At 44.7% G+C, this 14,669-nt stretch overlaps 1 protein-coding gene across 1 annotated transcript in view; it reads left to right on the top strand.

Moving 5' to 3' along the window:
* Positions 1–2,627: 2,627 nt before the first annotated feature.
* Positions 2,628–14,669, top strand: part of ARHGEF38 (Rho guanine nucleotide exchange factor 38) — a 39,833-nt gene continuing 27,791 nt past the window's right edge. Inside the window, exons 1-2 of the mRNA XM_048304246.1 lie at positions 2,628–2,962; positions 13,613–13,803. Of these exons, the coding sequence (XP_048160203.1) occupies positions 2,776–2,962; positions 13,613–13,803 (378 nt within the window). The 5' untranslated portion in view covers positions 2,628–2,775. The remainder of the gene's footprint in view (positions 2,963–13,612; positions 13,804–14,669) is intronic.

Consider the following 14,669-nt stretch of genomic DNA (forward strand, 5'->3'; position numbering starts at 1 on the left):
TCCCTCTCTCCAGAGGGGATAGAGAAGCCGCCAGTACTGAACATGTCCCAGTCGTTCGGAGTATCACAGAGAACATGCTATTTTCAGCCTTTCCTATGCTGGATGGCACAGAGGAGATACTTTAAGGTTGCAGAAAGTTCTCATCTACATTTCTGAACTGTGGTGTAGGCCTGCTTTGGGCTCCTGGCTGCCTCCAAAACAATGCTGCTGGCTAAAGCCAGGTAAACCATTCCAAGTACAACAGCCACAGCAAACTACAGCTGGCTTTCCCCATAACAATTTTGTTGCTGAATGAACACATACCTTTTCACACCCTGTGACTGAGTTGAGGAGGAAGAGGAAGACAATTTTTGCATGTGGGTAGATTGCTGTCGTAATAAACACCTGAGCAAATTTTACTATATCCTATCTTGGCTTTAACTCTGCATTTGTGTCAGAGCTTACAAAGCAAAGAATTCTATAAAGTGTGTTCTTCTACCTTCACCCAGCCAAAATACATTGACCAGTTTTCCTCCAAACCATTTAAATTTAAATAAATATAATGAAATCTCATATAAAATGATGAGACCTCTGTCTTCTGAGAAGCATGACACTAAAATCCTGGTGGGGAGAGATACCTTCTCTGGGTAATTCTGGTTTAAGCAACCATCAGCCCTACCAAAGCTACTTGCATGTGCCCTGCGTCATCCCCTGCTTCATGCTGCCACAACCGCTTCCGTAGCTAGTTGAGGAACTAATCAGGAGCACAGATCCAGATGGAAAATAGCCCAGGGAAAAGGGGCGAGGGGAGGAGTTTTCTGCCAGATCAGTTCCTCCATCTCATCTCAAATGCGTGTGTTTACACCCTGCAGCAATAATGGGAACAAAATCATCTGGGGAAGGGGGGCATTCAGGGTGGTGACTGTTTAAACCAGTTTCACCACCTTCGATGAATACCAAGCTATTACTTCGAAAAAAAGCTCCTCCCAAAGTCCCCAGTGTAAGGAAATGGGGTGATTGATTTCCCTCAACTCCGACTTTACACTGTGTACAACTTGTTGCTGGAGCTTTGATGCTTGTCACAAGTGTGTCACAGTCTGTCCCTGCCTACGCCTCTCCCTGCTGTCACCACTGCTCTGCCTTTCAAGGAACTTTTGTGGTCTGACTTGCAGAATAAAGAGCTTCTTAGGAAATATCAAAGAGGAGGCAGGACTTAACACATGAATTGCCTATGTAATATATGACTTCTCTGTATGAGCACAAAGTCTTCCCAGTATTCCCCTCACCACTTTATTCCTCTGCCAGACTGTGTTTAGGCTGGACACTTTGTGCAGCACTGGCATGGTGCTGCAATTTGACGTAGTTTATTGCTTAACAGTTTCATAATCTTTTCACTACTGGGTAGAAATGAGGGGCTTTGATGAGGAGATTGCATTACAGGACCAGTTTTGTAAAGAAAAACGCAAGTTGGAAACGAGGTTACACTACCAGGTCTCATCCCCGCTTGTTTTTCACTAGACAGTCCTTCAGGGACACAGCGTGGCAGTGCTAAAGCCAAACCCTCTGCCAGCGTCTGTCAGAGGGACATTAGTTGTGTCCCCTGGCAGATGCTGTGGCAATGATTGTGCGTGAGACTAACACCGATTAGGCTGCACCACGGGGCTCCCACCAGGCATTTCCTACAGCAGCGAGGGCTGCAGGGTTGGGTATCACAGCAGCGGCAGTGATTGCTACTGATGGCTGTTGGGGCTCTTCCCAGGATAAGTCCAGTCCAAGCTTAGATGCCAGCAACTCCTGCTGTTTTGACATGAGTTTGATTAGACTGGCGCTAGAGAGGATCACTAGACAGTACATGTGTGCCAGAGGCCATTGCTAACAGACAGGATAATAAGATCTCTTCCAGGGGTTAATCCAGAGGTATTACAAGCAGGTGTTTTGGTGTCCACTCCCTTGGCTATCACAGCATGGTGGTTTGCTGTGGTGTCCTTCACAGGTCCTTGGCAGGCTTTCACCTTGGCTTTGGCGTCCCTGTCCCTAGTGTAAAATGGGACACAGCCTGGTTTGAGACTAGCGTCAGCTCCACACTACTTCCTAGATCCCGCAGTGGCTTTTGTGTCCTTCTCAGCCCTTTTCTTCATTGTCCTGGGGGATTGGTCGCCTTTCAAACCTGTAGATCCGGAGTTTCCAGCCCAAAAGCTACACCTCTCAATGGGGTCAGGAGACTGGCAGATGCAACTTGATATGCAAGGAGTTGGGGTCCTGACCAGACTGCCGGAGTGAGGGTCGAGTGGGTGGCTGGCCTCCCCTTCCCATTTGCCTTGCCCTCTGCTTCCTGCTGCCCGGCAGTGCAGAGGGGGAAGGGGTCGGGTGAAAGCATGGTGATGCCGTGGCACACTCGGGCATCTCCATGCCCGGCAGCCGGGATGAGGCAATTCCTACTCCAAACTGCCGGCACCCCCGGCCCTGCGGCGGGGTGAGGAGCATGCCCTGAAGCAGGGAGAGGGCCCGGGAATGGCTGCGGTTTGGGGCTGGCTCTGAAAGCGGCCCCGCCAGGCGCGCTCACACGTAGGGCAGGTGAATGCAAACGCTGCCTGGGGCGGCAGCTTCGCGGGGGTGGAGCTGCTCCGGCACAGGTGGCAGGGCTGAGCCCGGGGACCTGCGGAGCCTGGCGAGCCCTGCTGCAAACCCAAGCATAAAGCAACCAGCCTTCCCCTGGGCAGGGAGGTCACCTCCCTGAAAATCAAGCTATTGTCCCCCCGCCACCACCACCACTAAGCAAGGCTGTCCGTGGCGAGCATGGACTGTCCGGGGAAGGAAGGCACCGGGGGAAGGAAGAGGAATTTGACCCTGCTGAGGAACAAGCTCTACATGGGGCAGAGGAGGAGAACGGAGCCCGTGGTGGAGAGCACCACCACCGCCGGGGACCATGGCAACCTGAGGAGGAGTCAGTCCGACAGGACAGAGTACAGCCAGAAATTGCAAGGTACTGGGGAAGCTTGTATGGTGCTCTGCTGCTAGGGATGCTCTGAGCTGGGGCGGTGTCTCCATGCCCTCCTGGCTGCAGCCTTGAGATAAAAAAGGGAATGGCAGGCTCTGCTCCCCCGCACCCACAGCTGGAATGAGCGCCCCTCTCACCCTTGCCCCCCAACTCCAGAATGCGAGATGTTTCCCCTAATTTTTCTAGTGTTTTGTAGACGGGACACAAAATATAATTGAAGGTTTTGGTGAGTTCCTGCAGAACTCATATGCAACCAAAATCTTTCTCATTCACCAGAATGCATTTGCAACATGAACAGTAATGTGAAAATAGGATGGCTCCGTCCTATCTGTCTTTGGCTATTATATTAAGTGGGGTATGTGTCAAGTCATTAGAAGCATCAAGGACCTTTTTTGCTCAATTAAAAATATCGGGATCTGTAAACTGTTGCATAGATTGTACAAGCCTGAACTAAAGTATGTCCAGATACATGTTTGGATGGATATACTGATGCAAATGATACCATTCTGTGATTACGGAGAGGGTTGCTTCTCAAATAACCAAATTGTATATGGACCACAAATTGTAGTAAAGTATGCCAGTACTGGGCTTGTCAATCAAAAATTAAATGTGATGCCACAAATTGAGGAAAAGCATGAAGAATGTGAATGGCAATTTCTGGGAGTGCTCTGGAACATCAACTGATGAATTTCTGTGGGTTTCCAGGGTCTTGAACAACAGGATTGGAGTATTATTATACTATAAGTGTGTATTACTAATAGTGCTGTAACTGCTTAGTGACAGTCATTCTTGCAACCATAATCCTTTATGAGGAAATAAAATAGAAAAAATACCTTGGATTGCTGCATTGTGGTTTTGATGCACTTAATTAGAAAGTAGCATTGCTTCAGAGAGACAATAAAAGCAGAAAATAAAACAATAAGCCTGAAAATAATAGGTTTTCTATGGGGACTGCATATGCTGAGAACAGAGAGGTTCATCAATTATGCTCTTCCCTCCTCATGATAGCTAATCGATGAGAAGGTGAAAAATACTCAGTTAAGTCAGGCCCATGCTTCAGAAATCTGGCAGGGGTGTTTCAGGGCACAAGCATGGATTGCTGTAGCTGGGCAGGCAAGCTCCTGGCACGTGTCCCACCAAGACAGCAGTTTTGAACTCGTGAATGGCGTTGCCCAGGTGAGGTCAAGGTTATCAGAGAAGTATCCAGCAAAAAGTGTCAAATCTTTCTGTCCTGTGTCAGCCATATTCAGACCATTAATGTCTCCTGTTTAAAATCCGAAGCAAAGGAGGTGGGGAAGCCTAGGAAGTCATGGCAGAGTGTGAGGTTATGTTTGTGGCAGCAGTCCAAAGAGACAGTAAATCCAGCTTTGCAGCTCCTGCCACCTGCTGAGGCTGCCACAGCCACGTATTGCAAAGCATGGTCTGGTATCAGCTCACTTTGTTTGCTTGCATTTTTTTGAGAAAAGCAGTGATGGGTTAACAAGGTATTTGTATTGGATTAGAAGTTGCCTGTCCTCAGAGTGAAAATACAAAGGCAGTAGAAATTCTTATAACGTATATTTACAGTTGCCATAGAAATGCAGCTGTGTGCCAAGGCCTGACCTGGATCAAATTTTCTTGAGGTAGATGTGCCTGAATCTGATAACGATCACGGATCCCGGACCTAACGTGCTACCTGCCAATGCTGACAATGTGCTGTGATTGAACACGTTTATGTTCTGCATTTTTCTCGTAGCACTTGGATGCAAAGCATCTTACGCCAAGGTGAGGGAAGTGATTTTGTTGGCACAAAGCTTTTGAGTTTTCCATTCTTGTTAAGAAAACCCAGCAGCTCTGTTGGTGACAGCTAATCTGTTGTGTGTCACCTGGTCGGGACTTTCTGATCACCCTAGAATGGTAAATGCTTTGTAAAAAGATATAAATGGTGATTTGCACTTGCTTCCCATATGAATTGTGGGAAAAGTTCTGTGTTTAGTTGCCATTCCCTTCTATAGTCTCCTGTTAATATGTTTTCTAAGGCCTAATCTGCCGACCTGGGGTAGATATTAGCATAGACAAGGATGTGTGAGACACAGAGATGCAAGAGCAGCGAGACCTGCAGAAGGGAATCTCCTGTGAGTGGCGCAGGTTTCCACAGCTAAAAGTCAGGGGCTGCCGGACCCCGATCTGTGCTAGTGGCAGGCAGCCTAGGCAGAGCACAGGGACCAGGGTGTCTTTACACACCTCGGTGCCTACATCAGCGTTGCAGTACGTTTGTGCAAGGTGAAGCGTGGGCAAGGCATCTCTCAAGGGCCCTTCCAGCCCCCTGCATGCTCTAAAGGTTTCCCTGAGCAGGAACCGGGCTGTTACCCTCCACAGCCATTTGCAGCAGGTCTGAAGTATATGCTCAAAATGCAGCTCAGTGTGCTGAAAATAAGAGGTCCCCAAATAAAAGCCTGTGAAGAAAGCAAAACAAAAAGCCCAAGAGAGCAAGCAGTCAGGCTTAAAAACTCCTAAGAATTCAATTTCTGCGCTTGGATTTCTTTTAAGTTTTGTTTTATACAGCGAACCAATGTTTTCTATGAAGAGTGAGAAAGGCTCTTTCTCAGTCTCCAGATCTCCAGGGTAATCGAGGTGGTTTGCTCTGTCAGTCTACAAACAGTAGTGCACAATAGCATTGCCAAAGGTGAAAACTTCTGCAAGTGTTTTTCATTTTAAAATTAAGGATTCATTAAGACACAAGAAAGCATTTTCATGGTAAATTACTATAGTAGATTCATCTATTCAATACCTTATCTGGTGTGAATGGCCATGCAACGCCTCCTGACTTTACTCTTTTTTAAAAGGAAATAAAATGCAAAGTAACTATTATATTCTCAAGGAGCTTGGCAAGCAGTCGGGCCTGTACTTCAGCTCATCCTGTGAGATAACCAAATGCCTGCCAGCCCCATTTTAGGTAGGGGAAAATAAGGTCATTGCTATGAAATGCCAGGTTCATGGCAAAACCATGCAGTCATTTAGAACTCAGACTGTACTTGCATTCTTGGAAGAGTTCAGGAATACCTTGATCAGGCCATATATGTGTGTGTGTGTGTATATTTCTTCCATCAACTGGACAGAAACGTCACTTTTCTGAAGAGGGAAGAGTGGGGTTGAGGAAGATATATTCACTAGCATCTGTGGTAGAGATGAAGAAATAATTCTGCAAGTATGTTCTCTCAAGAGGAATGAAGAAGTTGCAAAACAAAAAAGTGATATTTAGCATCTCTATTTTCAAACGTATTATCTATAGCTGTTTAGCTGGTAGGAGTTATCTTTTCTACTGTGAAAATCCATCAGTAGCAGCTTTAAAAGTAACTGTATTAATATTTATGTATTGTATTCATGTTGGGATCAGTCTTTGAATTAACCCAAAGCTTCCAGTCTGTGAGTACCTATGTATTTCAGTAAAATGGGTTTGCTTGATGCAGTTATTGGCACATAAATGTTTGCAAGATCAGGGCAGATTAACATACAGTGTGTCATGGGGATAGATGCTATTAACTAAAAAGGGCACACCGTGAAAAGGCATTTAAAGCATAGTTCACTGTCTGTTAGGTTTTGGGCAGATTGCTGGTTTTTGTTAATAATTGTATACCAAACTTGTGCTTGCTGTGAAAAATAAGCTATAGAAAATGGTGGGTTTCCTGAAGGAATCAGAGATCACATTTGCAGTGCTCAGTGAGACAATTCATCCTTCAAAAAAGCACCTTGTCTTACAAATTATTACATATTAACTCCCTTACAATTTTGGCTGTGAATGGGTCGACTGCCCCGGTAAATGATTTGTACACGCTTCAATTTAAAATGCATCAGGGACATGCCCGTATTAGATAGTGATTCAAATCACACAGCTACCACAGTACACTGCCTTAGCTCGTATCTGAACCCTGAATGCTGTGTGTTTTCTCCGTCTAAAGTACTTATGAGAAATAAGTAACACCAGTAATGACGCAGAAACCGGCAAAATGGTACAAATTCCTTGAAAGCTACTATCCCTTGGTATGCAAAGGCCCAGTCAGAGGCAACTCATCTGCCTTTGCTCTGTTTCAAGCAGGGCACCTTTCTCCATCCCATCTCCTCCCTGCTTGCAGAGCACACCACTCCTTCCTGCATGGGCTGTCCATGCACTCAGCTTCTTGCACCAGGTGTAAAGATCCTCTGTGCCACTCCCCAGTTCCTTATTTGCTTTGTGCTGTACTTGCTGACTAGCTTTCTATGGACTACAATGCAGATAATATCCTATTTCACTGCAGAATGTATTGATTTGTGGAGGGGCTGGTTTGCTAAAGTACAGTAAGGAGTGAAATTTCAGATTATTTCCTGAAGTTCAGGAGCTGGCTCGATGAAAATTCTCCCCACTGTGCCCGGTGATGAGAAGTCACGATCTAACAAATACTTCTATTTTCCCCCATGCAAATTTAGGCTCGGGGGATCTAATTCTGTTAGCTTGTGCTGCAATAAAGCTGGAGTTGTTCCTTGAACTTATTGCAGTGTCTGTCAGGCTGGGAAGCAAGCTTATCATCTCAGTGCAGAATCCATTTTGTACCGCAGTGTTTGCACAGCACTTAGCACCAAGCCCTGCCGTGGGGCTGAGGACTCTTAGGAGCTACCACAGCATAACTGGGAACTGCAGCCGAAGGGAAGACTGGGACACAAGGAGGGTTATGGATCCTCCTCTGAGCATATTAGCAAACATTTTTAAAATTGGGATACTTTGCTTTTTGGGCCACACAGCCCATAGTTCATACAGCTAATCCATGCCAAATCTTGAGGTGCCTGTGTCCCGGAGGAAGCAGCTCAGGTACAGCCCTTCCTCAGTTCCTGCTTTATTAACATATTAGCCTAGTGCCACAGGAGTGGTGTATTTATACCGGTCTGTGACGCCCTGGAAAGCTTTATTTGCAAGTATTGGCGCTAACAATAAGGGCATTCTTCTGTCACCTGATGATAAGCTTTCTTCCCTTCCACCGCGGTCACATGGGAGCTCTCTGTAGTCCTGTCAGCACACACATAATTAGAGCGGTCTGCTGTCAAGGAATTGAAGAAAGAACCTGCGCGTTGAATGTAAATTCTCTGTACCTTATGGAACACAAAAATGATCAAAGATCGAATGACCTAATTGCACGGAAGTCTCTGATGCAGATTTTATAAGCAAACCTGTTGCCCCTGAATACGGGTGCAAGGTCATTCTGGTCCTGCAGCGTTTTCCTCCTGGGTTCAGGAAAGGGGCTTTTTGCATGTGTTGCTCACAGCCTGTGCTCGACAAACCCGCTCCTGAACAATGCTGCTGTTATGAGCCTCTCAGTAAAAGAAAAAAAAGAGGTTTTCCTCAAGCCCCTCCCAATCCTTTTCTATTTCAATGCCCAACTTGGTCTTCAGCGGTCTAATTCACACCATGTTTGCACTGTATTGTTGCACTGTAAGCGGAACCTTAAGGACACCTCATGTGGTCCCTCACAAGGGGAGGGGCATCTGGAGTAAAACTCTTGTGTGTTATCTCATGTGATGCTCTTCGTCTGCACATAGTGTCACACTCCATCCTTCCCCACTGCATGTCCTATTTCAAGCTTCCTGACTTCCAAGGATCCCAGTGTCTCTGTGGCCTGCAGCCTTCCCAGCACCTGCAGGGGAAGCAGGAACAGAACCAGAGCAACAGTGTGAGGAGGGAGAGGAAAGCTGCCACGGCAGCAGTCTCTGAGCTTGGCTGTCTGCATTTCATTCCCAAATCCAGCTGATAAAAGCCAGTGTACGTTCCCGTGTGTAACAGCTAGGTTATCTGAGGGTACAGGCTATCTGAGGACTTGCTTTCACAGAGGAATAATTTATCCAAGGTGATACGAGACTCATGTTTCACATAGGAAAACAAAGTAATTCTGTAATTTGTTTGTTATACCTTGATAACTTATGCCTTCACCAGTCCCTTGTGCCAGGCAAAAATCCTCGTATCTGCACAGTGCAAGTGCAGAACTTGCATTCCTCTGGCATCTTTCAAATGCTGCCTAAGTAACAAAAAAGTCTGTAACTTACTCCATGCACTGGCATCACTGTACTTGTTCCTGTATTCTGTGCTAGTACCTTTGGTTCCACATGGGAAGCACTGGATGGGGAGAAATCTGGGTCCCCACACCAAGGGCAAACGTAATATCCAACCAGAGCATCTTACCTGGGAGGAAGTATGGGTAGAGCAGACCTTTTGGAGCTGCTCATGATAGGTGTGGAAGCCATGGAAATTTATGCACATAGATCTTACAGGCCTGCTATGGTTTCTCCTCTGGTTGCTTGCTGTGAGCCCCTGTAGTGAACAAGTAAAATGCAAGGAATATTTCTCCATTACCTCTTGTTTCTCCATTACCTAATTCGAAGATTAAGGTTTGAAAATTAAAGTTTTAAGTTGCCTCTAACAAAAACTTTACAAACTGCGTTATTTTAGAAACTGAGGCATCCTGTTGAAAGTTATTAATAGAGCTTGTCGTTGATACACTAAGCGAGCAGCAGACTTTTGATACACCAGAGGAGCGAGCAGCAAACCCTTGATACATTAAGCGAGCAAGCAGCACACTTTTTGATACATAAATGAGCCAGCCAATGAACTTTATGAAGTGGATGTGACGATTGCCACTCTCAAAACCCTCCACAAGCAAGTGCCTAAGCAGGCACGGGGGGCTGCACTGGAAAAATCTACATAGTGCCGGAATCTTTGCTGTCTATGCTGTCCTTCGCTGTCCTGGCTGCTCCTATGAGGCTGCCTGTGCTCCCCATCCCACTCTGGTCTTGCTGCTATGGGCCTGTTCCCTCTCAGGGTCAGTCGACTGCTCTCAGAGGGACTTCACCAGAGAAAGACCCATCGCACTCTACAAGCCAGCGCTGGACCCATGGTGGTGGTAACCCCTTTCCTGTGCTTCTCGTAATTATTCTGGCATCTTCCTGCTTTTCTCTTTTCCTCTCTTTCTTTCCTCTTTTAAGAAAAATAAAGTTGCATTATCACTTTGGATCCCAACATTTAACCTCGTTTGTGTTTTAATCTTGCTTTGGACTGTGTTTAGAACTTAGTTCCTTTCTGCAGTTGTGGATTGAGGCAAACATGCCTCTCCTCCCTTTAAGGGGATCGAACAGTCCCCCAGTACTTCCCCTGGGCCTAGAAGAGAGCTACTGCATTTGCACATTGCAAGCTCTGTTCCTCCATGCTCTCACCACATTGTGGGATGTCTCCATCTGGGGGACGTCTTTAGACTTCACACTTGCAATAAACTGTTTTTGTAAGACATGTGGCTTCTTTGTCCTTGTCATCCCATAATGAACCTCTTGTTTCATGCAACTAGAGCCATGTACTTCAATACACAATTGAAAAACCAAAGTCATCTCCAAAGGAAAGTCCTCCAGAAAGGCAACTCCAGCAGATAGCTGGCATCACAAAAGCATTAATTCCAAACATTGCCTTCTACTTTTTATTCTTACATCTACTAAAAGTACCAGTTAGTTTTTGTTAACTGGGCTAAAGATGCAATGGTTTAATAAACTATTCAACAGACTATTTTTTCATTTTTCTAAACCTGGTATCTCTGAGGGCGAATGTGTCAAATTCTTACTGTAGCAGTTAATCCTCAGTGATGTCTCTTCCTGCTAATCCTCTCTTTTCAACAGTTCCAGGGCTGGTACACGTTACCAGGTAGAAATGAGTCTGATTATATTCCAGATATGCACTCACTGTTTGTGCATTCATTAAACTTGCACTTACTCCACAAGGATTTCAGCAAACTACTAATGTTCTCAAACTGGTCAAAAGCAATCAGCTGAACATGAAATCACACATTTTGACTGTAATCATCACTTCAAGATCTTGCTGTTGCATTCTATAGAGACAGATATGCCTGAAATGAAAAAGTGAATGTATTGAGTGAAAATGGAAAATTATATTACATTTAACAAAAGGAAACATTTATTAAAAAAACATGTTTTCTATAAGGAAACAGCGTCTAACTGATATTTCTCATGATTATTTCTTCCTGTTGAGAACAGTTTTTCTTTCCTGGCATTATTATCTATCATGTAATAATGATAATAGATGAGCCCTGACATAATTCAAGAATCAAATTTGATCAGGGCTATCTAATGGCACAAACTGAAAGAACAGCCTCTCGAGGGATTGTGACTTCCAGCCTGAAGTGGAACACAGTGGCTTTATTTTGCTCATGTAATGGCCTCCCCTGCCACCAGTATAAAAGATTAGAACGTTCTTTTGTACAGCATCTTGTGTTTAGCTTAAAATTCCATCTGATATGATAACATCTGTGTCTGAGACAAAACTACACTTCTGAGATCTTCTTCTACATGCTTTCTTGGGAGTTGCCTATAACTCTTCACACACAGTTACATGCATGACAACATTTTCACACCCAGTCTCAAGAAAAATCCTGATTTTGGTGCAAAACTGGAATAGAAATGGATTGTTCATGTGGTTCCTTGTGAATTTATAAACGTGGGTACATACTGTAAGTTTTTAGAAAAAAAAATACCTGCTGGTTTAGCGTGTCAGCAGCAGGCAAGGTGGTCTCATTCTGCAACCCTAGCAGGAAATTTCTCTGGGGGAGCTGTGAAATGATACTGGTACCACTTTTGCTCTCTTCCTCACTAAAGGGTAGAACCTGTTTTGTCCAGCACACAGCACCTTTGGTGGGTGAGCTCTGCAGCAGTGCAAGCTCCTGTGCAGTTCGTGCACTTATACCAGCACAAATGCACCAGGGCAAGGTTAAGCCTAAAGTTTTTTTGATAGCCAAGGCCTTGCAGAGGGGAGACATCCTCTTCATGTTTCCATTTCATTGTCTCTGTACAAACTTGAGGACAAAATGTTCATGCCTGTGTTATACACAAACTTCAAGGCTAACAACTCCAAGCTGAAAAGCATATCTAAATACAAAAAAGTTTGAGAAAACAGCTCCCCTACCCCCCGCCTTTCATCCAGGTCTGTTTAGGTTCTTTGTCCTCACTGTTTAAAACTAGTAGTGTAGAGACAGGTGCAGTCCCAAAAGCAGCTATTTAAAACTATCTTTGGTCACATCAGCCTCATTTGAAAACCTGGTGGGAGAATCATTACTAACAAACCTGTCCTTTCTGAATATCAGTGGTCAGCATAATTGTAGAAGGAGTGGACAAAGATGATACATTGGATTTATTATATTTTACACCTCTTGTCAGAAGATTGCTCAAAGCAGTCTGTCCTGAATGCTGCTTGGCTTCCCACAAGTCCAGCTCTGGGTTATCCTCTACAGCCTTGGCTGGTATTGTGTGGTGAGCTGTGCGCTGTTCGATGCTCACTGGAGTGCTCATGACCTTACCCTTAAAATCAACTCGAATAACTGCAATGTAATCAGTACTGGCTATCAGTGAGCAAAGCACCTGATACTGCTTGTTATTGCCTCCTTAAGTACAGTCCCCACAAGAAGTTGACACGAAGGTGTAGCAGCCTGACTGTCAGTGGAGATTCCCATCCTTTGCTGCTGAGCAATAAAAGCTGGTGCTGTCAAAGCTCAGCCTGGGTGATGCAGACTTGAGCAGGCTAATGATATGTCCATCTTTGTTGGTACTCTGCACCATCTTGTGGCTAGCAGAAAAACACCAGAATAGGCTCTGAAATCTTTCACTTCATTTTTGTTTTGTTTTGGTTTTGGGTTTTGTGTGTGTGTTTCCTAATGAAAAATACAAATTGCCAGTGTACACAGATAAAATTCAGTGCCCTTTTTACAGCTGACATGGATCTCTGCAGGCTGGCCTACAGACCAGCAAATGGGAAGACCATCATTAAAGATAAGTAGATTGTGTGCAGGTCTGGTAGTGTACATAAATTACCCATCTGTAGAAGACTTGCTGGCATTTTCATCTATTTGAAACAAAACAGATATTCTAGGTGTTAAGTACTGAAAAACAGTGAAGAATGTCCTAATCCCAATGATCTCTGTTGCTCCAAGAAACAGTTGTTATTGATCATTAAAGGTTTTCCCCTATTCTTCTTGAATTCCTTTGTTTCTTTCAAAAAATTATTTTTAAACAGAGTTGGAGGATTCATCATCATCGTTAGTAACATTGTCTTCACTTGAAAGTTTGTCATCCAGTACTCAGCTCTCAATTTCCCATGAATAGACTCAACGTTACATTGTACAGAACAAAGGTTATTATTGTGAAGCTTTTTTATGGTAAACAGCCTTTTTCTTTCACAGGAGCACATTTTTTCCCATCCTCCAAATCATAATAGATGTCAGACCACGACTGTGTTTTCAAAGGAGTAGAAGGGCATCAGCTATCCTTGAATTTCAGTGGAACAAGAATCAGACTCTCCTGTGCTCCATTGAAAATTTCTACCTGATACGTAACATCAAAGCCAGGGGAGCCCGTGATGGGTTATCCCCTTAATGCCAGAGGATGATTTGCTTTGGCAAGCCCAGGTCCACTTTTAGAAGAAGGAGATGGGATGACATTCAGTCTGATTTGGGTTTGCCATTTCTTATGCTTCTTTTCCTGCTCACTATGGCCATTTGTCCACCACCCACGGTCATGCAGGGCAAGCTGGGTGAGCATGTGGAATTATGACTTTCCTCACAAATCTTTCCCTCTTTTAAACAGAAAAAATGGCTCCACAAGCAGTGTCCTTCACCCCTGCCGCTTCGTCGCAGGAGGACGAAGAAGAAGTCAGCAGACGCATGATGGCCAGGAGGGTGAAAATCATCACAGAACTCATGCAGACGGAGAAAGACTATATCAGCGACCTGGATCTCTGCATCAAGGAAGTGATTCAGCCCCTGAGAAACAAGCAGGTGAGTGCCAGGGGTGGAGGATGAGGCAGTGATGCCGAGGTCTCAACTCAGCCACATTCTGCTTGTGGACAATCTCAATGCAAGCACAAGAGTCAGCGCAAGAGTGACGTGGTGCTGGGAGCAGGTCTGGAGCCAGCGCTCCGGGAAGTGATGTGTCAGGGCTCTGGTGAGGAGAGTGGAAGGTCAGATATGGTCCTGACCACTTGTGCTGCACTTGTGTAAAGACTGCATCGAGGTACTTGTCCAGAGGTCAGCTTGGGTATTATATCCCTGCCTACGGGCTGCAGTAGCAGCTTCCAGCTCTCTATACTGCTCTGTAGTTATAACACTTGTTACATGCCTTGGCAGATGTTTACTGGTACATCCAAACCCAAGGTTTTTTCCACAATAGAAACTGGAATGGCATGAACCTCTGCATCAAGGTTAAATTCAGTTGTTAAGATTACTTTATCCATCCTTTCAGACAGCTGTGGTGGATAAATACCATGCTTGACAGTCCAGTGAGCACTTGGGAAATTTGCATTCAACACAAAAGAAGTACACTTAAGAAAGAAGACTCATAAATTACCTTTCATGGGAAAGATCTTATTAGGCCAATGATACCTATTTTCTTTTTCAGCTGAGACTTCAAAGAGCACCTTTTCCTCAACAGTATTTCAATTTGTAGAAAAATGGTGCTGGGAACAGAAAAGATTGTCTAGAAACAGACTTGTGTTTGTGAGGCCTAAAACATAGCATTCACAGAGGCTGTACAAATGACATTTTCTGCAAATATAGAATAAAAATAATTTTAAACAGACCTTAACCCAGGTATTTTGTATTAAAACTGTATTAAATTGGTGACAAAATACAGGTGCAGAGGCCAA

The sequence above is a fragment of the Corvus hawaiiensis genome, chromosome 5 (assembly GCF_020740725.1).
Source record: "Corvus hawaiiensis isolate bCorHaw1 chromosome 5, bCorHaw1.pri.cur, whole genome shotgun sequence".
In the NCBI taxonomy this organism is placed as follows: domain Eukaryota; kingdom Metazoa; phylum Chordata; class Aves; order Passeriformes; family Corvidae; genus Corvus; species Corvus hawaiiensis.